The 24,055-nt window shown below is 44.9% G+C and overlaps 1 protein-coding gene across 1 annotated transcript in view; it reads right to left on the minus strand.

The window, feature by feature from the left end:
- The window catches only part of shq1 (SHQ1, H/ACA ribonucleoprotein assembly factor), a 39,162-nt gene extending 15,592 nt beyond the window's left edge, over positions 1 to 23,570 (minus strand). The window contains exons 1-10 of the mRNA XM_064305899.1: positions 23,395 to 23,570; positions 20,751 to 20,912; positions 20,304 to 20,368; positions 16,913 to 17,035; positions 16,540 to 16,709; positions 15,040 to 15,152; positions 12,637 to 12,716; positions 8,509 to 8,666; positions 7,226 to 7,279; positions 4,030 to 4,153 (exon numbers count right to left, since the gene is read on the minus strand). Of these exons, the coding sequence (XP_064161969.1) occupies positions 4,030 to 4,153; positions 7,226 to 7,279; positions 8,509 to 8,666; positions 12,637 to 12,716; positions 15,040 to 15,152; positions 16,540 to 16,709; positions 16,913 to 17,035; positions 20,304 to 20,368; positions 20,751 to 20,893 (1,030 nt within the window). The 5' untranslated portion in view covers positions 20,894 to 20,912; positions 23,395 to 23,570. The remainder of the gene's footprint in view (positions 1 to 4,029; positions 4,154 to 7,225; positions 7,280 to 8,508; positions 8,667 to 12,636; positions 12,717 to 15,039; positions 15,153 to 16,539; positions 16,710 to 16,912; positions 17,036 to 20,303; positions 20,369 to 20,750; positions 20,913 to 23,394) is intronic.
- Between the last annotated feature and the right edge of the window lie 485 nt (positions 23,571 to 24,055).

The raw sequence follows: 24,055 nt of genomic DNA on the forward strand, positions 1-24,055 counted from the left end.
CTGTCAGAAAATAGCTGAAAGGTGTTCAAGTTTAGAATTTTCATCCTAAAATGTTCCATATATTTTACCCTGAATACATGGAATTTGTTAAGAGGCATAAATATTTATTTACAGGAGTGAGTGATGCATTTCTGTTTACATCTGGCCAGGACTCAGGGTGTACAAGGTTCCAGTCTTTGGACACATTTCACAGAGGTTACCTTTAGCCACTGAATGTGCATTTATACATGAGCAAATAAAGCATTGGAGGAAGGAACCAAGTCCAAGGTATCACTTAACGTTGCCACAGCACTGTTTTCCAAAACACGGTTTGGAAACCGCCCTTCGCTGCGACGCATTGGCTGAGATCGTCCAGGGAGGGACTTTGGGAGGGGAGATGACCCTCCTCCACCCACAGAATTAGCTGGCCGTGGATGGAGGCATTCCAGCCCTCTGAAAACAAACAGTGCACTCTGGCTGAGGAAAGCCTTACACAAACATTTGGTTCCCATTTAAACAGGGCCCTCGCTCCGAGCCCCGAGAGCTCAGCTTCCATCTCGAGGACCTGCAGCGGGGCTCCAGAAATCCAGAAATTTCTCCTCATCCCTGAAGGTTTTGCTTTTCTCTCTTTCTCTCTCTCTCTCTCCCCCCCTCTCGTTCTCCCTCGAGAGCTATAACAAGCGGGTTTTTGTTTCATCACCAGCCCGGAGAGCCGGGAGTCTGCTGTGGCTGTTTCTCTTGCTTTGATGACAAGTTGAGCCAGTTAATCATGCCCTGGAGAGCCCAGGGGAAGCACCGCGGAGAGGAGCGGCAGACAGAGCGGGGGCTAACCCTAACCAATCCCAGGCCGCTCGCCAGCAGCCCGGCCAACCATGTTTTACTGGCCCCGGCTTCCACCCGGCCACATACAAACTGCACACTGCAATGCTGCCTGTTCAGCTGGGCCTGCAACTTCAAGGCAGGAGGTTCACTCGCCAGGTGGGCTACTGGCATTTACACTTCAGCAATGTACCGAACCTGAACTGCTCTTGAAGTCGCTCTGGATTAAACGATCTGATGAATAATATGCAAACAATGCTACATTAAAAGATTGACTTTGTGGATGTCATTTCCTGGTTAAAAATTGCCACCAAAAAGCACACAAACGACGAGGCCGAGCTCCGCGCGCCGGCTTGGCGAGTCTGGCAGGCCGAGCGTGCGGCTGCCTTTGTGGACTAAACACCGCCCACCGCGTGCAGCTGGGAGCCTGTCTGTCAGGACACGGCAGATTAACTCTTTACCTAACCTCAGAGAGCGGCTGGCTGCGACAATAACAGCATGTTCAGTTCTGTCTGTGCGAGCGTCAAACAGACCGTCTCCACGGCTGCCAGCCGAGCCCGTAAGACGCTCCCCCGCAGCCAACCGCGCAAGAGCGCCATACGTCTTCACACTCTCTCCCACAAGCTGGCCTCATCAATATGGCCCTCTCTGGGTAAACACACAACAACATACAAGCCTGAACCCTCCGGCGGTGTTTCTGATGACCAAAACCAGGACGGGAGAGATTAAACAGGCCAAACTTACACCACAAGGGAAAAATGTTTAACTTGAGTTATTCAGCGCATCTATAATTTGCAGAAAGGACAGTTTTCACCAACTGACACACATTTAATTCACTAAATAAGAAATGACAGAGACAATGGCCCGAGAGGGAAGGAATACTACGACTCCAAATAGTGAATGAGATGTCAGAGGAAAATAAAGTCTAACTCCTTTGAATGACCCTTACTCCTTTGAACGGGAATAGAGAAAACCTGTAGAAACCTCACCACCTCACACTCACAATCACCTGCTCTGTCAATCTCTCAATCCATCCTCTTAGCCCTATTGGTCAAGGCCACTTAACGGCAGGCTGGCAGAGCTCCTTGAAAATAACTGAAGTGCTGCCAGAGAGCTATTCAAATATTTACTCTTGTATAACATTTCCTGAAGGCTTCAGCCTACACTGCAGTATTAATGCATTTGTTTCCCTGTTATCACTAAATGTTTGCCTTCACAGCTATTTAACAGAAAAAAATCATGCATTAGACTATTTTTTTTTTCTGACCAGAGAAATTAATTACAGTAGAACGTCTTCACAAACACCCATTCAGCATCATTCTGTGTTACTTTACCTGTTTAAGCAGAAATAAAGCTACTCAGGCTACTGTAAACATACAAAATCAGCACCTGTGTCAAATTCAATTTAGTCATAACAAACCAACCAAATCAATGCATTCAGGTGTCTGCAATTCCACTGTGTTTTACCATGTGTAATTACAGTGCAACTACAAATCTGCAGAGAAAAAATTAGCATTCGCTCTACAATGAAGAACAGAAACTAAAGTGTTTAAAAAGGTACAGAGCAATATAAAGATATACAGCATGACAGAATGGCACAAAAACATGTATGAATGCCCCAAGTACTTCTGAATCATTTTTGTAAGTACTTGGTACTTCTGAACACCTTCCCAGGGGTTTGTTCTGAAACACTTCCAGACTTATTCCAGAAATCTCAGCCGTTTTGTCGCACCCCAAGGAGCCCTTCACAAAGCCAGCAATGTAGATCTGACTGTGACCACCCTGTTTGCTGAGCGTGGAGAAAAAAAAAAGAAGAAAAAAAAAAAACAAGAGAGCTGGCTGTGCATCCACGCAAACACACTCTCAGCTTCCTGCTCAACCCGTACAAGACTCGACATCTAAACGAAGCGCAGAGATGCTAATCCCCGGCTTAAAGGCCTGTCGTTTGCAGACAGTTACTTGAGTTAAGTCAAAATGAGCTGGATAATCTGGCCGAATATGTTCTGAACATATTTACACAGCAGAACCTTCATCTTTGTTTTGATCTTAAGATTTAAAGATTGCGTCCCACTCACAAATATCAAAGCAAACAGGCCTCGCAGTACAAACCTAGTCTTCCCGCCTCAACAACTCTCTGAGTCAGAGAACAACCTTGATTTAGTGCAGCGTTTCACAAATGTCAGAGAAAACTTCTGTACTGCGGCTAAAAAAACGTGGAGGCACGTGGTTATAATACTCTTTAACAGGAATCAATAAAAGAAAATATATTAAAATAAAGTGCCTATCGTACAGGATGAATTCAGCTGGAAATTAAAATGCTTGCATCAGTAGCTTTCACACAACCAATCCGAGGTCCACTGTCACTTAAAAAAAAAAGTCTTGCATCCATTCAGACTTTAGTATGAGGGAAAACGGCAACTGAATTAACTTGCCAATTCCCAGCTGATTCACCTGTTAGACAGGTGCATTTTTCAGGTTATTCTTCCAGCTGAACGGAATGAGCACTTAAACAGAGCTGGATCTCTCCCTTGACTCTACATTCTTTAGGCTGACAGGAGGGTGAGATAATACAACCTTAATGAAGTTCTGCCAATGACTGCGTGGCCACTGGAGTACAGCAAGTGAATCCAGGATGTGTCACTGTGAGTTAATGGCTGTCTAAGGAAAGAATAACCAGTAACACAGATTTTAAAAAAGGAAAATATATTTTTCCATTTCAGGCTCCATAAGGTAGAAAGAAAATGAATAAAAGAGTAATTTACCACAGCTAATCATGCATTCCCTTCTCAAACACAACCTGGATAGAAGAGTAACGGGGGACAGGGGGCTCTAATGTTTCTGGAACATTCAACACCACTATCGGATTTGAAATCACGTGCCGCACACTTCCATAATAAATGCACACAACCCTCAGCGTTAGGAGTACGGTGAGGAAACCTAATCTAAAACACCGCTGAGAAGCGCACGCTTAGCTCTGGGTGACGCACGGCAGCCATTTTGCACTTGAATGCTCACCATATGTCAGTTGCTGTAGAAAGCCGATGAATTATTTAACCAATAAAGTGAAGGGAAGATTATGGGAACAAGACTGAGAAACCCAGGGTTGGCAAGCGGCCAGCACGGCAGAGGAGGAAAGGGGGGGGGGGGTTGGCACCGGAGAATGCTTTCTGGTGTTGTAGAGGTCACAGGGGAACATTAAGGGGCTGCTTAGCACACGGAAATTCCACTGACCTGAGCGCAAAATGAGCGCGGCATCTTTGATGGTGGCGGTGACCAGCCCAAAGTGCCTGTGCAGCGGGTAGCATAAGACCCTTCTTCCAAAGGACACCAGGACCTCCTGCACAGAGCTGTACGTCTGAAAGGCAAAAAACAAAGGACAGTAAAAAAAAAAATGAGGGCCTGCTTACCTGCAGACTGTCAAATGCCATGACATCACCAAACAGCAGAACGGCTTGAACCTGCCCAATTAGGTGTGGGAAGCGTCAGAGAAATCTTTGCCCGGCTGAAAGCAAGGTGTTCAACCAGCTGCCTCCTGAACTGAGAGCCAGGCTGCGCGGCTCCTAATTGCAGTCATTTATAAAGTAATTACTCCTAACGACCTCCCTTTTATGAAGGGGAAAATGTCTGAGAAACCCCCGAACAGCACAACTGCCGTTTTAATTGTTGGGGGGTCTTTAATCTCAGTGTTAATTCCGGGGGTGTTTCCAGTGCCGAACACAAAAGCAGCTCAGGGACAGCTTTAGCATCCTCAGACTTTCCCGTTGATGTTCGCTCACTTGTTGTGAGCGCTCACCCCCTCCCCGTTTAAGGGCTTCCATGGCCAACGTGCAGATGTGTCCAATGTGGCAGGCGAGGAGAGAGAGGGATGCTGCTGGTTTAAGTGGGAGTGGGCGTGGTGTAAGGGGTAAGAGGAGACGGGGACAGTCTGTCACAGACGGCGGAGCAGTGAAAGGAGGTCGGCGTTAGCACCGCCCACTCCTGTGCCCCGCCCACTCACACCGGTATCCAATTACCCAGCATTGAAGGATCCCCCTGTGACACAGGGAATACATGAATCTGGAGGGTGAGAGGCTAGCCAAATTCACGCGCGCACCCCACTTATCTTTCACACATGATGGACTGGGGTCCAGCGAGTCAGGAGCCTCTCCCCCATTCGTCTGTCTGTCAGACCAAGCTCCAGCCTGTTCCGGGTCAGCGCTCTGACACACGCCCAGACGTCCCTCCTCCCAGTTTAATTTAACTAACCCTGCACTCTCAATGCCTCATGCATTTATAAACACACATTCATTCAATAAGGGACCACACAATGAGTTTCCAGCCATAATGCATGTTATATTTCTCACAGCTTGCTCTTGTAAAAAGGTAGAATTTCTACCCTAGTTTGAAAAACCAGGGAAAGTCAGTTAGTTTGTACGTCAGCTGCATAAATGAATTGACACAGTAAGAACATCATATAAACTTTATCAATTCATCTCAGCAGTTAAAAACTAGATATTGACATTTTCCTGATAGATGACTTCTGACTGTTTACATGATTCTTGACGCCTTGGTCTATCAAAAAATGTTTTTTCATCGATAGGCTTGTTCGTCAGTTGTCGAGCGGTTGCAGGCAGGCTGTCTGTGGCTGGTAACCACCGGCAGTGATTCCAGAGCGACGCCCGTGAAGCCCGCCGCGCGTCAGGCTCCAGATACGGCCTCGTGGGATAGCGTCCCCATTTCTCACGCGGAGCCTGTCAGGCACGTGCCTGTTCCCCGGGCTCCCAGCGCTCGCTGCCAAATGCCATCCCAGCTCAACTCACAAACACAACACTGAGCTCAAGTCTAGCGAGCAGGCATCTGCGACGTGCTGCACCGCACACACCGTGACTGACACGTCCTTATAGCCGACAGAAGCCCATGGTTACAGGAACACCACAAAGACTTGCAATATTCTTCTCTCCTGTCGTATTGTCTACGATGAACAAGCAGCGAGGACAGCGAGTCTTGCTCTTTGATCAGTAACTTGATCAATGTACTCTCGGTTAAACATGAGTGTCTTTCAATTTTATTTAGAACTTACACAGCATAGTATTTTAAACATGGTATAGTACATTAAATATGAACTGGGCTGTACGTGTGGCCTCATTTTTATTCTGATCCTTAATCAGGTACAGTATTCACACTCTAGCCAGTCACGTCCACAGGCCATCTCGCTTGAACGTCCCCTGTCTCCTGGACCGTTGTTCACGACAACGACCATACGGTTCTGGACACTCGTTTGCAGCCGTAAGTATTTATTCATGGCGGAAAAGGACTTGACAGGTCTTCCGGAAAACTCAGCAGAGGTGCCGCTGACACCAGCTCATTATGCTGCATTATTGATCATTGATAGGCCTGCCCAGCGTCTGACTAGCCTGAGCAACAGAGCCATGTATCCTCATGCAGCTGTAGGGTTTGCTGATACCTGCGGTTTCAAATGCAGTGAGAAAATGCAAGTGAAGCATCAAGCTGAAGCACCCTCTCTGAGCACAAGACGCGGTCCACAGTCCACGGTCCAAGATGCCGACCAAATCCTAATTGGCCAATGAAGGACGACATTAAAGGCATGGTACAGCTTATGACTGGCCATTCCAAATGAGGGAGATACTTTTGTATTTAATGGTGTTGTAACGAGTAACACACACAGTCTTCGCAGCAGTGATGTCTTGCCAGGTGCCGGGTTCCTCTTGCGATTTCTTCCCATAGGGGAGTTTTTTTTCACACCACCGTTTGAAGGTTCCCTCCCGCCCCCCTCCACTGGGAGCGTTTAACCTTATGTACCTGCTATTTGGGGGTTCAGGTCTTGTGTTTGCTCGATTTGCTCTTTTTTCTCTGTTTCTTGCCTTGCTACACTGTAAAGCATCTTTGTGACAGTTCTCTGTGAAAAGCGCTATACAAATAAAATTGAATTGGATTGAATTACAAATGTTGGCAGTGAATGCCCCAGATGGCAGGTAATGGAGAACTGACTTGTATAAGGATCCAACAAACCAATGACACAAGGGGGTCGTCCGCTTTGTAGCGACCCCTTTGAGGGAAGATTTCCTGCTTTTCTTCCATGACTTCCACAAGGCCAGACATATAACATTTAAAAACTCACCACCTGTGCATTTTTCTGCCTAACGAGCTGATGCAGTGTTCAGGAAACTGTGCTCATAATCATTATAGAGTGGTCAAATGGTCAATTAATAAAACGTATACAAACACACACACAACAATTTTCTGAATTATGCCATATTATTTAAAAAGAAAGTACATAGGCTACTCTTTCCCTTGATGCCCAAGTATACAAAATACTCAACTTATGATTCAACCTCAGTTATGAAACATTAGCAGAGACAAGCCCCATCCAACCCTCTTTCATTTCTATTGGGTGCCCATTCCACAGAGAAAAGTTGCTCTCCCTTACCTCTAACCAGCAGAGTGTGCCACTCAGTTTCCTGATGTTCCATGAAGATTCCACCTGAAAAACAGTCGTCACACCTCAACACATACAAGGTCGCAGCAGAGACCTCATGCCCTCCCACGCCCCCCCCCACCCCAGAATCTTAAATGTATTTGAGCCAAAATGTATCTTCAAATGCAAATGCTAGGTCCTAAAATAAACCAAAGACCTCAAGTATATTTGGGGATTCAAACATCCCAGGGGCCTCAAACACACAAGGGGCCTCAAACACAACTCGTGTTTAAAACACACCGGAGATGGAAAAGGCACCCAGGACTCCCATTAAAATCATCCTCCTCTTACAGGGCCGTGCTGATGTAAGTGCAGCCGGGCGCCGCGGTCTAACATTTCATAGGCTCAGCACCACAGGGCCCGATTCGCGGCCAATAAAAGTGATGCAGCGCTTTCAACAAAAAAATCCATCGCCGCTTAAGACCGACATCACCGCTAAGAGTGCGAAATAACAATAACGCATTCATCAAGGCGGGAGATAACCTCGTCCGCTTCAGACTCGCGGGTCTGCTTCCAGAGGCTAACGACTCCCGCCAGGAGGCAGCGGGAAACCGCGCTCGGTCGCGGCAGATGTTCGGCTTGCTCCTCCGTCCAGCACATCTGTCTGCGGCAGTTACGCTTTCGCAAACTGCAAGTACAGTTCCTCTCAAATTTACTGCAGCGGCCTCGACTGAAGAAAAGCGCTCTCGCACCCTCACTGCTCGCACATTAACCTCACAGCCGGCCAAGTGCAGCAACGGTGTCCATCAACAGAGATATGAACCCAACCCACTGCATTCTGCCCGCTCTCACAAAGCTACAGGGCTAGCTGTTGGCACCACTGCTTGAGGAAGAGACGGGCAACTCCTTTGCTTTGGTTGTCAGAGACAGTGGAGCCACGCATTCCTTTGGGCCAGTGGTAACCTACCCTGTTCCTGGAGGTTTTCACCCCAACCCTAACAAAACACACCTCATTCAACAGCTACAGATCGCATTGAGCTGCTGATTAGTAGAATCAGGTTTAGCCAAATTATGGTTAGAATGAAAACCTACAGGACAGCAGGGTTGGTTACCACTGCTGTACGGTGTGGGACTTGTGACCTGAGGACAGTGTGTGGGTTGAAACTTGGGTAAAAATTAAAAAAAAAAAAAATCCAGTATGCATTCAGTGGGAGGGGACAGCCGTTTAGCAAATGACCAATAAAAGCACAGTGACCTCTGCATATCGCCCCCACCCTTTCCTGACCTCCACTCACGTTGTGCTCGCCCTCGGTGGTGCGCACGTCATACGTGTACGCCAGGATGATGTCCAGCAGGCCGAGCCACGTGTGGAGGCGGGACTTCCTGTCCAGCAGGTACGATCGGTTGGTGAACTTCCTCAGCTGGTCCTTCTCCTCTTCTGAGAAGGTCAAACCTGCAAGAGGTGGAGCAGACTGTTAATGCTGGGAAGACAACTCCACTGAAAAAAAAAAGAGCGCTCCAGATTCTCAAACAGACCAGTCATATTCGGCACAGAAACACATCTTGACTTAATTAAAAACACGAGACTAGCGCTGCTGGGACCGGATCGTGAGCCTGAACGAGGGAGCCCAGCCGTGAGGCGGGCGGGTTTCGGAAGGCTACTGCGCTTTCCGCCGCTGTTGTTTGGGAACGCTCGACAGCCCCTGAGCCTTCCCCTCGAAACCAGCCGAATGTTTAACAAGCAATTATCCCCGAGCCAAAGCGGCTAAAAGCAGCGCGGGGAGTTCGCGGCGACCGGCGGGAGCTCGTTGAATCTGAGAGGCTTCACCCGCCCCGCCGCGGCTCTTGATCAATGCGCCGCAGACTGAAGTGATCGCCGTGCGGATTCAAACGCGCCCCCATGCTGGAGAACTAAATTAGGATGAATATCACACACCCCACGAGCAGCAGATCGAGCAGCTCGCCTTCTCATGCAGAACCGCTTCTCTCGTGCTCTGTCTCATCTCTCGTTCACACACACGCACGCACACACACACACGCATGCACGCACGTGCACACACACACACACTCACACACAAACACACACACGCACACACACACACACCCTCACTCACACACAGCTTTTGCTTTCTTTAAGCAGACACATAAACAACGTCCATACCAAGATTCACCAGACAAAAAAAAACAAATAAAAACATTTGGAGCTGCTTATCTTTAAGCACCAGAGGGTTGGGTGTAGGCTAAATATAAACACAGGGGACGGTCTCTCAGACCAGAGCTGCTTGGCTTCTGGCACAAGGTCCTTAGCTCTGGCCATGAGGGACAGAGACCGCTGGAGCAGACAGGAGAATGAGACGTGCAGGGACTGGTCTATCCACTCATCACCACTTCTCTAAAGAAAGCTCCACATCCTCCTGCTGCACTTTAGCTCAAACTGCCCAGGGAACCGCAGCGAATAGTAGTTACAGTACCCACAATCCCAACCCTGACAACCCACAATCCTCCCCTCATAACCCACAATCCTCCCGTTTCAGGCCCAGTCATTAATGCAAAAACTCTCTTACGACGGATGCTGACAAAAAGACCCGTTCCATACACGACACCAGGGACAAATTTGAGAATGTCATTGCCCGTGGAGTAATCAAATGGGGGGGAAAAGGGAAAAGGAAGGATCCACACACAAATGAGGTGAAAGACAAGATCTCAATTTTCAGGACTGAGGCGTGATCCAATAAAAGGGAGGGAATGAATAATTCACTCGGTCATTCCCTCCCTCCCTCCCTCCCTGCTCCTCTCTCGAGCGCTTGTGTAGTGCTTTGATTCCGCGATCGTTCCACCAGCCTCAGGAGAGCTCATGACAATTTCACATCTGTCGAGGAAATCTGTCCAGAGACGGAACGATATGGATGTCTTTGTCTTTCGGAGAGCCAGATGGTGTCTCCGACACCATGTTAATTCTCTCCCTCAAAATCCGAATTAGAGTGGAGACAGATTCTGCTCCAAGGTTCTGGAATCTGAAACTTTAATTGCCTGCATCCTGCTTGGTAACACCGGGAGATGAGTTTTTTTTTTTTTGTTGTTGTTGTTTTTTTGGAACTTAAGACTACAAAAAAGGCTCTCTGATATTATAATTACAATAACTGGTGCCAACAGAAATTCACAGCCTCAGATGGACAGACAGTGACCACCTTTGACTCTTATTCAAAGCAGCTCAATTTCACAATCAATTCAGAATAGTATCCTTGTCATTTCGCAAGGAAATTAATTACGGAGTTTGACACATTTTAACTGAGGAACCTTAAAAGAAAAAAACAAACGTGAAAGATGACAAGAACGAAAGCGATGGTAAACTGAATTGACAGTTCTGAAGGAAGGCCGATGGGTGACACTGTTCGTTCTCACTCCCGCTGTGGACGAGGCCTTGTTTTGGTGCGGATGCCATCTGTCGCCGGACGATGTCAGGGTTCCTTATTGTGCCAAAGACCTCGCTACACCACTGCAATAAATCGGTACTTACAGAGGCCAATTTGAATTTTTAACCGTATTCAAATTTTAAACAGCAGTTCACAGGCAAATGAACAACACCGACACCATGCCCTTAAACCAACCCTATAAACTTGTATGAGATTCAGGCACTTGAAGATTCAAGATTCAAAGTCAAAATTTCAAAGTAAAAGCCACAACATCCTATATTGTACTGGATGAGAAAACAAAGAGTTCTGAATGATGTGGACACACTGGCATGCCTTAAAAGGTGAACTTTCAATTTAGTACGTACAACGCATCAAGCCATTACCTGGAAAGCACTCAACAGCAACCAGCAGCAACAAAACAAGCACCTCTGACAAAAGACAACATTTACCCAGACAATCTGAGCCCTACTGAGCCCGTCAAGTGCCACCAACCAGGCGAGCTAGCAGGAAACGGTGCTGTCAGACGTCCTCCATCATTCACTGGTCTACGATTGAGCCCCCGCTGCGCGTTCTGCTGGCCCGCGTTAGAGAGCCTGACGGACGGCAGCCCAGTTAAGACGCGGCAGAGATATCCGTGTCATCTCTGCTTCTGTAAAAGGGCGGCGGCAGCGGCTGCACAAAGCTATCTCTTCCATCTAAATCGGCCTCAGGCGGGAACAACGGCCGGCGGGAACATAATCTGCGGCTGTTAAATTCATCTGAATTAGCGGGCTGTTAACACTGCGCGCACGCAAGCGAGCGACCGGCTACACGATCCCTTATCACCTCCATCTCAGGAAGAAAAACTCCACGGGCTCAAGTCAACAAGCCACAGATCTCTGAGGAGCATTGATTTCACAGAGAGAGAGAGAGAGAGAGAGAGAGAGAGACTCTCATTTCATAACTGACTATCCAGTCTTTTCAAACATGAAATAGCTCCATATGTGAGCCAAAACAATCACGGTTAAAATTTATTTTTGAATCCCCTTTCCAAACTTGAGCCATTCATTCACAGTGTTCACACCTAGCCAGCCAAACTTTGGTTTCAATCAAATTAAATTAGCGTAAGGTAAGGGAACATTCACTTAAATAACAGAATTAAAATGATCTTGAACAGAAGACAACACAACACAGACCACAACTTCACCACTTAAAAAAGCACAGTCTGCACCAGTCATTTTTGCACCTGTCGTCATTTTTGGTCTGATTTTAAAGCATTTCACATTTGTTAAGTGAGAGCCAACATTCACATGAATGCACAATAATTCAAACTGACAGGAGTAAAAGGAGCCCTTTTTGTTTCCAGTGATATCACACCACCTGCTGGTAGAAATCCATAATTGCATTATTTAAAATACATATATTTTTTCCCCATAGTTGGGACACACTCCTGCAATCCAACCGTATATCAGTATAATCATGACCGTGTTCAATAAGAGTGCGTGAGAATCACGCTAACACAGCAGTCTCTGAGTGTGTCTCTTGCCTTCTTTGTCTCACCAAATTTGGAATTGCCCATTGCGCCTGGAAGTACCAGTGAGCCCACACAAAAAGCACTGTGGTTGAAACGTCCGCCCTCGCCACCCTACAGTTACATGATACTGCAGGAGATGCTGGTAGCCAGTGGGAGCTTGGCATCTCATTTACAGCAGCTAAATAACCCTGCCCAAATGAAGCCAGCCCTACCCACGTGAGAGGAAGTCAGCTGCACCTCACTGCTGCAGACTGCTTTCAAGGCCCAGGCTAGCCTGGCAGGAACCTTTCAACTCATTAGGAGACTATGACAAGCGTGATTTGTGTTGCCAATGTCTAGCGTTATTTAACACTACAAAAAGCTTTAACTGGAAAGGTGGGAAACACAAAGGTAATCAGGCACATTAAAAACTGAATGGGAGGGAAAGAACCGACCAACAGAAGATCAGAAGCATCTCCCATGATTATGCAAATTTACAGGGAGGGGAACGCACTCACCTGGGTCTTGGCTTGATTCACACCACCATGGACGGAACTTAAGCAGGTTCTGGACTGCATCATCTTCAAACAAGTCAGCACTGAGGGACACAAAACACAAGCACAACCTCAACCTCAACAGAAGGGCCTCCAGTTTCACCATTAGACCCAGAAAAACAGATCAGGAAAGAAAGCACAGGGAAGTAAATATTCGTCACTAAATATTATTTCCACACAGCGAAATCTCACATCACATTTATTTGAAATTTGGTTTTAGCATTGAAATGAAACGTGCACTAGGGGAATGCTCAACCAAGTGTGCGCAAAAACAACAACAGGCTGGACTCTGCTGAGGCAAGGCTCTGGCTCGCAGGTGATTGGTCGGGGTCTGCTGAGGCAAGGCTCTGGCTCGCAGGTGATTGGTCGGGGTCTGCTGAGGCAAGGCTCTGGCTCGCAGGTGATTGGTTGGGGTGATCTGCGCTGGTCCCAAACTGGGCCTACCCCATTATTTTTGAACAAATAATGCTGCATCTACATTTAGGCTACCAAAATGTGAAAGTCCATCTGGCTTATACTGTGCCAACAGCTTCACAGCATTTTACTGAGCCAAACAAGTCAGCGCCAACAAAACCTGAACACAAGAGATGGGATCTGTACTGGGGTTAAAATGGTGCAGCTTGGTTTGGAGTTTGGAGATTGATTAATTAATACAGAAAGCCTTAAAAATGGCCATACTGTTCTCTGCATATGCACTTTCGCAAGTCTAAGATGGCAGTAAATGCACAGGCACACCTTTATTTAATGAAAACATGCACTCATTCATTCTCTGATTGGCTGGTAACATCCCTGACCCCTCCCATGTGTTTTATAAATACCAACTGATGCCATTGGAGTGATGCTACAGAATCTCCCAATTCAGACTCAACAGGCTGAAGCACTCTTGTACAAGTACTCAGTGTACTGGGCAAGTGCAATCATGGGATCTTATTCAAGAAAATGGCCAGGTTCGATATTTCTGAAAATGGGCAGCACCAAATGAAGGGGGAGATAAGTGTTGTGTGTCATGTGATGTCTATGTGTGCAAGTGAATGTCAATATGTAGAACAGTGCTGTTAGTTAATGAACAAAACACTGCCTTGTAATAGTTTTTTAAAAATGTATATAAAAATTTTGTAAATAGTGAATTAAAGAATATTTGAGGTCCAAAGTATCCGTGGACAATTATCTATAAATCCTATTTAATCCCATTCATTTTATTAAATTTTGTCATCTTCAGCAGACAAGCTTCCCACTGACAACCAGCCAGTTAGAATTCTGAGATGGTATTGTATGACAGACAGCAGTGGCAGTGAATGAATGTTGGAATACTATGAGATTTTACACTGGCACCTAATGACATGGATGGCAGGCACTTGGCTTTCCTAGCTCGTAGCAAGGAAAAACCCAAGTGGTTGGTTCAAAGCAAATCCTCACTTTTTAATTCTTAGAGTAGTCTTGTTTCCACAAGAGCTGGTTGATAAGTCTACTTTGAGTAAATTTATTTTACAGAGTGCTCCAGGGTCTCTCTGGGATTTGTGTAATGTTGTCTGAGTATCAGGACGGTAAGACGGAGGCTCTAGGATCTGAATGAGCCTTTGTTGAGGCTGACTGAGAACGATGCGGGAGACAGGGAGACAGACTCCTGCATATTTAAACAGGCTGGCAGGAGAGGAGAGGTTCCTGCTTCTGTCACTGGGGGGGTGGGAAGTCCCTCTGTGGGCTGACTGTTCCCCCAGCCACACCTCCACTTCCCTCCATCTCTACCTCTCCACCTCTCTCTCTCTCTCTCTCAAACCATGACTGCCCCCACCCCCCCCCGCTCTCTCTCACTTCCTGTCTCTCTCTATCTTCCATTAGTTCACTCACTATCTCTCCCTGACTGTCTGTCTTTGCTAAAAAATGAGGTGCGAGAACACAGTTCTGTCAGTGCCCGGACACATCCTGCTGTTCTGTGCTTGTGCTGCTTCTGTTTCTCAATGCTCCATGCCAGGGGTGTAAGCTACCTGCTGGCCTTAACATTCTTCTAAATAAGCCAATCTGACATACATCAAATAAAGAATGCCGGCTGAAGGCTATGCTTGTATCCTTTTCCAAATAATTTCATTGTGGTTTGGTACCACAGCGACCTAGTGATGTTGAATACAACTAATAAGCAATTTAAAGTTATGCCTGGGCATGCAGTGCACACCAGCAAATGCTGCTACAAACAGTGCAGTAAGGCTCATTATCCAGACAGAGACTTGTATAGTATGTACAGCTGCTTTGGGCAGATAATCAGAAAACCGAACTAAATGTGCCGCAATGGCTCACACACCCACAGCGTTGAGGCCGGTATACTGATGGGAGGAAAGTCTTGGGACCAGACTTAGAGAACATAATACTTACAGATAATGGTCTGGGTCAAACTTGGCGAGCTCCGCGGCAAGGCGTTCCCGTCTCCTCTCGGCTGCCGTGGCTCCGTCAGGCGTCTTCACGTCCACGACGTCACTCAGCTCATCCTGATGGGAAAGTCGGACGGGGTCACCGTCCGCACCCGTGACCGGTCTGAGCGTGTGCGAAACCCTGGGCCCGACAGGGGGACTGATGCTCTCTCTGCCGCTAAACTCTCAATCACCACAGCGGAGCTGCAGGAAGACCTCAGCCCTGCCGTCACAATCCCTGTCATTAGCCTCCACGCTAACGCTAATCCGTTATCCACTGGGCCACGACATGCATCTTCTTCTGTATCTTCCGGATACAGATTGACAGTAGGAACAATGGAAGCACCTGGCTGTCTGTACTGGAGGGGGTGGGGGGTGGAGTGATGATTTGTCTTGAGGCCTGTCAGGCTGGAAGACCGAGTTCACAGCGAAGCCAGGTGTGAAGTCTCACACAGTTTTCCCTCAGCAGTATCTGCACCAGTTCCCCAACACTTCTCTCTCTCCTGTCCACACACACTACTGATGAGATCATTATCTGCTTTTAATAGACTCGCCAAACAGACTTACTATCACACTTTCAGCAACATGTTAACACCCATTTACTGGTCACCAGGCAGAATAATTAAATGGCTTAATTCACAACCAGAAGGCTGCGAGTTTGAGTCACATACGGGGAGTGTCTTTACCCTTACACCACTAAATAAAGTACAGTAGTTGACCTTGAACTGCACTCAGTAAACACATCCTGTAGAATGATTGGACAAAATAAGAATGATGGCAATGGGACCTCTGGAAGGATCTGACATAGCAGTTTAGCGTGAAGTGCTATACCAATGGGTACAGCAGTGCTACAGCAGAGCAATAGTTTCTCACCCCAGAAAAGATTACCTTCTGGTTCACTGCATGGTGAACAAAACTTAACTACATAACCTTCTGCCCTGCTAACAGGCCGGGTCGAGCCAAAATGGTGCCCGTTTCACGCAGGGCCAACAGCAAGCACGGGAGCAAAGGAACAGCACACCCGACTGAAACGACCCATATAAGGAAAAACTAATAACAAGAAGCTACTGCCAGGACTGTCTGAATCCCAGACGGAGAGTTATACTCGTCTGTTGGAAACCAATAAGATGATAAAAAGGACTGTCAAAGACAATTTGTGTTTCAATGCATGCTTGTTATGAGCAAATGAGAAAATGAGATTTGCATTCAGACAGTCTACAGTAAGCTGAAAATATGAGGCCAGTGAAGAGTGGCCGCAGAGGGAGATTTCTGATGCAGTCTCAGTGGAATTGGAACTCTGACACACATTCTGATTCTCAGGAGTGAAAATGTATGCAAAGCTGGCTGGTATTCACTCCAAAAAAAACAAACAAAAGAAAAACCCTACAGTGCAGCAACAAAGAACTGAATTTAAAAATGCAAATGCAGACAGTTTAACAAACATTTCCAGCTTGTTCTGAGATACCTGCAGTCTGGTGAACACGCCTGATCTGAGATTCCCAAAGCCGTATTTCTGGTGAGCGTTCATTTCTTCCTCGGAGTTCTCTTCGTACACCTGCTGATCGACCTGCCAGTCAAACTCTTCCTCCTCCTCCTCCTCTTCCTCCTCACCATCCACATTCCCACTACAGGCTTCTGAAGAACACACAAATAAAGAGCTTCAGCGCTGGAAATCAAGCATTCCACTCAAGTGCATGGTGCCAGTAGCTTCATTTAATAACCAGAAACACAAGGTTTATAAACAATGTCCAAGGAAGGTCATACTGGCTCTCTCAGATTTTTTGCTGTGGTGAATAGCATTTGCCTTGATCAGGAGACGACAAATGCGCTGCACTTACCCATGTCCTCCACTAGGGGTTTGGCTGATCGGGATCCCTTGGGGGCTAAAAGACTGGTCAACATTTGTAGCCCTTCAAAGTGCTGGCCGGGGGTCTCCTTTGGGACACGCAGGGTGAAAAGGCCTGGGAAACACACAGGTCATACAGTGGCAGTCAGGACAGGCCAGATTAATCATCACAGAGTGACAAGAGATCAACAGCAGAGGGAAGACCTTCCCAAGCCAAGGTCATGGGGGCTAGTTTTCAGCCGGTTTCACATTCCCCTTGAGCAAATGACCATCTATTGGCACCACTAACTATATGAACCGAGAGACATAGCTACTCATGGGTCAAAGAATGTTATCATTTTACACAGCTGAGCTGTGGCCTTCTGGGACAAAGGTTGGGCACCCTCTGTTCGTCTATACACAAAGCACTTAGCTCTGCGTATTCCAGATCTCTCAAAACGGCGTGTCTGCTCTGTAAATGGTCTACATGGACACTAAATCTCAAGCCCACAGCAATGCCAGTTTGGTATCGAACGCAACATTTGTATATCTGCAGAACCAAGATACAGTACTTCAAAAGTGATCAGGATCGGTCTCGTTTAATTTAATCACGACGAGACGAACATTTCACAGTTTCGTGCATTTTAACGACAGCATAAAACTTTGGGCGCGGTGTCAGATTATTTACCTTTAAAACGCATTAAGCCTCTGATTGCCTCGGCTGTGGACCTTTAATGAGGCTCGTTGAGTCCAGAAGAGGCATCTAAACGGTTTCTAATTACTCGTGTAAACAGGGACACACATTACAGCTGCTTCATTGCCAGCTGTTGCTGAATTATTTAAACACTGTGTGTCAAACAGAGCATTATGGGAATAAGGCGCAGGGGAGGGGCCAATACACAGACATATAATTCCTTCTGTACAAACCAAACATAACTGAAACCACTAATTAGCAACTCATTAAAGAAAAACCGAGATTTTAAGAGTAAACCAAAGGAAAACCATGCCACCGTTTTGTTTTCATGTTGCACATGTTCATGTCAAATGCATCCACATTCTTGCATAAAATGCAGGGGGAAAAAAGACAAATTGCGAGTGTGATACACAGCTGTTCATTAATAATTATGCTATTGAAGTGGAATTGTATGCAAGTATCCACTTTGTGAGGCTTTCAATAAATAATACTGTTCTGCACTGTCAAAGCCATTTTTTTAATGTCAAATGCATATACAAATATACATGTATACTATATACAGTAATATATAATTAATATAACAAATAAAATAGAAATATAAATGGTAATAACATGCCAGCTGAAGTAGAAAGAGACTGCAGGGGGGAGGGGGGGCATTTATTACCACATTAACTAAATCAATGGCCTACTAAATCACAGATAACTCTACATTTAATTAAGACCATCACCAGCATTTAGTCAAAAAGAAAGGCACAGGGGATCAATCAATTAACGCCTGATTGAGGCTATAACTCACACACCCATAATGCTGTGTACCACTGTCTGGTGTCCAGGATGAGAGAATCTCGCAATTACATCACAGATATCTCACAAAGAGAAGATGGCCACTTCTATTGTTAAAATAATGAACAGCCATGACCCCACTGTCACTACATGCTTTTCTTTCTTCTTTACTTCTACGGGACAGATGGATGGTGACACTGATGGTCAGTGAAATCATGTCATGACATATCATATCCCGATATCACTAGACATCTGTCAGTCAGATTATAATTTTTTCTTTTCAGTTGAAAAGATCACACTTGGTTTAGAGTACTCTTTTGTTTTCCATTCTCTAAATGTTCAAGTGGATGTCTATATCCAGTTTTTGATAAATTTTTCAATAATAACAATATTTACAACTGAACAAACGGTTTTGGAATATGCAGGTATGGGTGGTGATAGTGATAAACGTGTTAAAAAGCAATATTGAGAAAACACATTTCGTTTTTGAAAAACCTTTTTCTTTTAACATTTTACTACTTCACCCATTTGTAGTTGTGAAATCTGGATTAACACAAACTGTTAAAGGGTTTTTGTTTTAGGACACACTTAGATTTTTTTGGTATCCTTTTTTGGAGGGGCTGGACATGACGTAGATTTGGTACTTGTCCAGTTTTCATTTGTCTGGACCCTGTCTTCATGTGTTCTGTTGTTTTACAAAACATATAAAAATGCTGAAGATTAAGACTGCCTCCATTTGTGGCACTGGAGAACAGGCAGTATGACCATCTGACACATGCGACAAACCTGTAAATTCTGAATTAGTTTATGCAGTTTGGCAAAAGTCTTTTTGGATTTGAACAGCGGGATCACTCAGGACACTGCAGTGAAAACTGTCATTTATATTGTGCCGATTCCTTACAATTATAGGGGGTGATTGCATCTCTGGTGTTGCATGATTACGACACAGCTCCTAAGCCAGGGTAATTCATTTCTGAGATGGTCCATTTATTTTTATTGCCCATGATGTGTTTTGCTGTGCACAATATATTCAGCAGCAGAATCTCTGATCACCCCCCCCCAAACCCCCACCAACCCTTCTCTCCTGAGAGCCCCCCCCACTAAAGATGAATTGCGGTTTTAAGTCCATTTTATTTTACCTCAGAAAGGCAGAGGAAAATGTCATCTGCACGTGTGCACTTTTGTGATGTATCTGCCATTGCGGCTCTTAGACATGGACGTGAATCACGCATGCTGCAGGTTCTATTGTCGTGTTGAACGGTAATAGTAAGAGGGCACGCCTTTATTTTCCAACAATACATGCTGAATGCGAGTGATGCAAACCTATGTCAATATTAATGCGTGTGGAGTGGGACAGAGTGCAAACACCCACTTTGTAAGGCAGTTTCAGGTCCAACTATGCCTCATGTTTTCAATCTCGACTGCTATTCTGCCCTGTAAAAGGCTTGTTTCATGTCAAGTGCACACAAATTAACATCTAGGACTCTTGTTTTAATGGTGAATAATGGTGAATAATATTAATGTGTTTTTGGTAGATTAGCCATTTCCTTCACCACACCTTTTTGGTGATCGCTTGGAAGTTATGGTGCGTAAGCTGACAAGGGTCTATGCTACTGTAGCTGGGAGCAGTAAATATCTGGTGATAGTGTCACCAAGGGAGGAAGGCATTCACTTGGCAGTGTGCTTCCTACCTCATTGCGCAGTAGTTTCTCCAGCTGATCAGGCACCTGTGCCAGCTGCATTAGTAAAGCAGGGCTTTGGTGAAATAAATCACTAGCAGAATTCAGAAGGAAAAGAAACTGGTGGCTGCATGTAGTTCAGATGCATGCATTCAATCTGCACAGCAGAAAGGGAATTAGGAATACTATTAGTACTATTAGAATACTTTCTGAAATGGGGCAGAAAATTGTTAAAAAAAGCATATTACCTTTGTCAACATCAAATGAGGCCTTTTCTCTCCCATCCTCCACTATTCTTCCAGGTAGGGTCAACCTGGTGAGAAAATGATCAATAATGAAACACAGATATATGTTTTAAGGTTATTGGTTCAAATTCCAACTGAGCCTTTGATTTAAGCGCCTTGAAAAAGTACATGTATGGCTCCCATCTCCTTTGCACTTGTTGCATTTGAAAATTCCTCATTTGAAAATAAGCACTTTTCACCCCACAACAGTCAGGCTTTAACACAGCTACAGTCTGTATTTCGACTGGCACAGACATTCTGAAAACAGAGCATAGTGGAGCTGCCAACAGAGGAAGACTGGAAAGCTTATGAAACCACTGCCAGCTCTGCAGTTAAAACTCCACACAAAAAGCCAGTGATGAAGCACACAGACAAGCAGACAACCTCTCTTTTCCTGAGCAGGCAGCTCACCTGAGGAAGTACGGTTTGGCGTAGAACTTGAAATCCTCTCCGTCGATGTAGAGATCAAACTCTGACGTCCGGGTGTAGGGAACACGGATGCTCAAGAGGAGGAAGTCTGCCTCCTGGCTGAGCTCAAATGCTGGGGTCAGCATGATGTGGCCTGCGGGCAATCTGAAAGACAGGCCCAAGGGGATCTGTGGTGCTGCAGTGTTGTACAGTGGTAAGAGAACTGGACAGCCTACTCAAAGGTAGTGGGTTTAATTCCCAGCTGGGGCACTTCCATGGAGGGCAGTCCTCAAACTTTTATGAAATGCTACTCTGGGGAAGATTGTTAACCAGCCGATATGCTAATCATTGTGAACCTTCTGAATATTCATGCAGGGCTCTGTCCATGACAATTCCCTGACAATGTATTTTCCGTCCTTTCACATAGGCCCTACCTCTTCACAAAAATGCCTATTTATCAATAGAATAACAGCACCAGGAACCCTTGATAACCAAAACACACAGTAAAATTTTAAGTCATTTCACAGGTAATATAAACTTTAGACACCAGGGGGCGCTGAATTTAGTAAGTTTCGTCACAGTCGGACTTAGCCTGATATCAGACAGAATTGTCAACTCGTTACACTCCATTTCCATCTGCAGTGGGCAGGATTCAAAGGTCTGGACCCAGTAATGGTTACTTCACTGGTATGTAACAGACACTTATCCAGAGAGACTTGCAATACAAACCCAAATGAAAAGAACAGGGCTCAAAATAATTTTTTGACAATTTTTAAAAGAACCTTTGCCTAGCAATAAATGCATTTTCAACTGGGTTTAATGAGCCTTTTAAACTAATAGGAATTATAAATGAATTAGGGTAGTTTCATCATGAATTGGTTTTACCATATGTGTGTATGCAAGTGTGTGTGTGTGCGTGTATGTTCCCAACCATGAACAAAAGGATTTTTATTATGTACTCTATTCAGTTTGGCTGATATCCTGAGGTAAACACATTATGTGTGACCTATCTGTAGCTACCACAAAGGTAAACAGTACTATAGTATAGTACCATGTACATGGAGGGTTAAGAAATGTGTATTATAAATGACCTGATTAGAAACAGAAAAACATGAGCATGGTCTGATTTCACATTGAAACAAGCCAAGTAATTTTTACAATTGGACACACTGCATTTCCGGTGTCAACTTTATGAAAAGACCACTAGCACAGGCTGAAGGAGATTAAGCCAAGACAGAAAATGTGTCCTCTATAAAGTCCAGTGGTGAGAGATATGCATGCATGAAGCTCTGATTGGCCTGTTTGTTTGAAATTCCCCTGACCTATGAGCTCAGCAGCTTTTTTCCATCCTGGTAAGAAGATCCATCTGGCCTCCTGTTAGCTTCTCCCCATAAAACAATGTATGCACATACTAAAACCCTACAGACTCCACAGCAACCAATACTGGTGTCCCATGCAGAGCTCCTGGAGAGTGATTTATGAACACTTTAGGGAAAATAAAAAAGGTTAAACTACGGTATGCATTACAACTGAAATCATTTGAAAAAATATATTTGGTGTCTCAACATGACAGTAGACTACAGAATGGACATTTGTGACCGTATCATGAGTTGTTTTCTTTCCACTGGTAGGGTCACTCAACCCAAAACCATGACCCATCCTCTATACACCCCAGCTACACAGAATTTTAGCCAGACATGAGGAAATAACACTGAAGATGCTCACAGAGAGCTAACCTCCCCCTACAAAAAGGTTACAAGGGGCTGTTTCCATTTGTGCCCTTATACAATAAGTAAATATTTGAACCTTTTTGTTCATGTTATCTGATGAATGCTACTTTTTGAGAATTATGTCGGTGCATGACAGAACAATCTGGAGACCGCGTTGATGACAATCGGTTCAAATCAGATCAAAATTGTAAAAACAATGTCCATGGAAGGGTACTCTCAGGTTTCATAAGCCGCATTGATTGGTGGTATACGTGGAGAGTAGTAAAACATGCCTAAACAACGCATCACAGTAAAGACCTCAAGAACAAATCCTGATGTCGTTAGTTGGTAATGTAGTCTAATTCCAGTTTACGCAAACAGCTACACATCGGTTTAGTTTGGAAAAGTAAGTAAAGTTAGCAATTGCTTACTGCAATTTGCAAATACATGCGACAACTGTGGTACAATACACACAAGGTAGCATCTTGCAGCAAAGCAGGTCGTATAATTAACTCATAAATTTGAGTTGATCCAGAAGAGGCAGCCCATCACGCCAGTCATTCACGTAGCTAGTCTAAGAAACGCTTGCCAGCAATTTGCTAATGTGTGGTTTTAGTAATTTAGCTAATGTACCACGGATCAGCTAACTCTACTGGCATACAAAACGCAAAAGTTTTCAGTGAAAGACAGCCGGTCCTCCTGAAAGAAAGAGGCTGAGAATGTAATGGTTATTCAAATCTATAATCCATTATATGATAATAACGGCAGCTAGCCATCAAGCTAATTTGGCTCAGGGTGAGCGAAAATCATCATTGTAACGTGTAAAATCAGCCAAATGCGAAGATAGCCAGATAGCACTTAGCTCGCCAGCTGTTACAACAAGACAACTACAGATAGACAAACAATTGCGATTGTTGTTTATCGACCTTGTTACTTACCGACAGGCACAGAATCACACAATCAACAAGGACTAGGGGAAATAATATATCTGGACCAATTTAGCTACCTGTCTAAACAGTGTTCTAGCTCGCTTTCAGCATAACCACGCGGAAACGTGTAGCCCTTCTACTATTACACATTTCAGAAACCATGTTTATACCGTATTACCACATATAAAACCGACTGATAAAATATTTCTTCATTCTTTTTTGGTGGTATTTGATGGCGGGGTTTACCCTTCGTGTCCGACCCACTACCGCCATCTACTTTGCAGGAGTAACCAAATGAGATTGTAGCTTACTCGTAAGCAGGGCTGGTTTACAGTGTTAAAAAAAGAGAAAGGAAATAATAATAATAATAATAATAATAATAATAATAATAATAATAATAATAATAATAATATTTTTTTGTTATGTTTGTGTCTGTGTATGACTCTGGGTATGTGGCTTTGTTTCGAAATCTATTTTTAAATATCATTATTGTAAATTGGCTACATCTGTGAATTAACAAAGTTGTTTTTTTTTTGGGGGGGGGGCAGACTGGCAATGGAAAATCAATTGTTATAACACGAAGTCTTACTCTTTAAGTAATAGATGTAACTGACCTGAGTAGCACAACTTCGTCCTGATCCTCATTTCAGCAAAATAATATTTTACGCTA

Source organism: Anguilla rostrata, chromosome 13 (assembly GCF_018555375.3).
Source record: "Anguilla rostrata isolate EN2019 chromosome 13, ASM1855537v3, whole genome shotgun sequence".
Classification (NCBI taxonomy): Eukaryota; Metazoa; Chordata; class Actinopteri; order Anguilliformes; family Anguillidae; genus Anguilla; species Anguilla rostrata.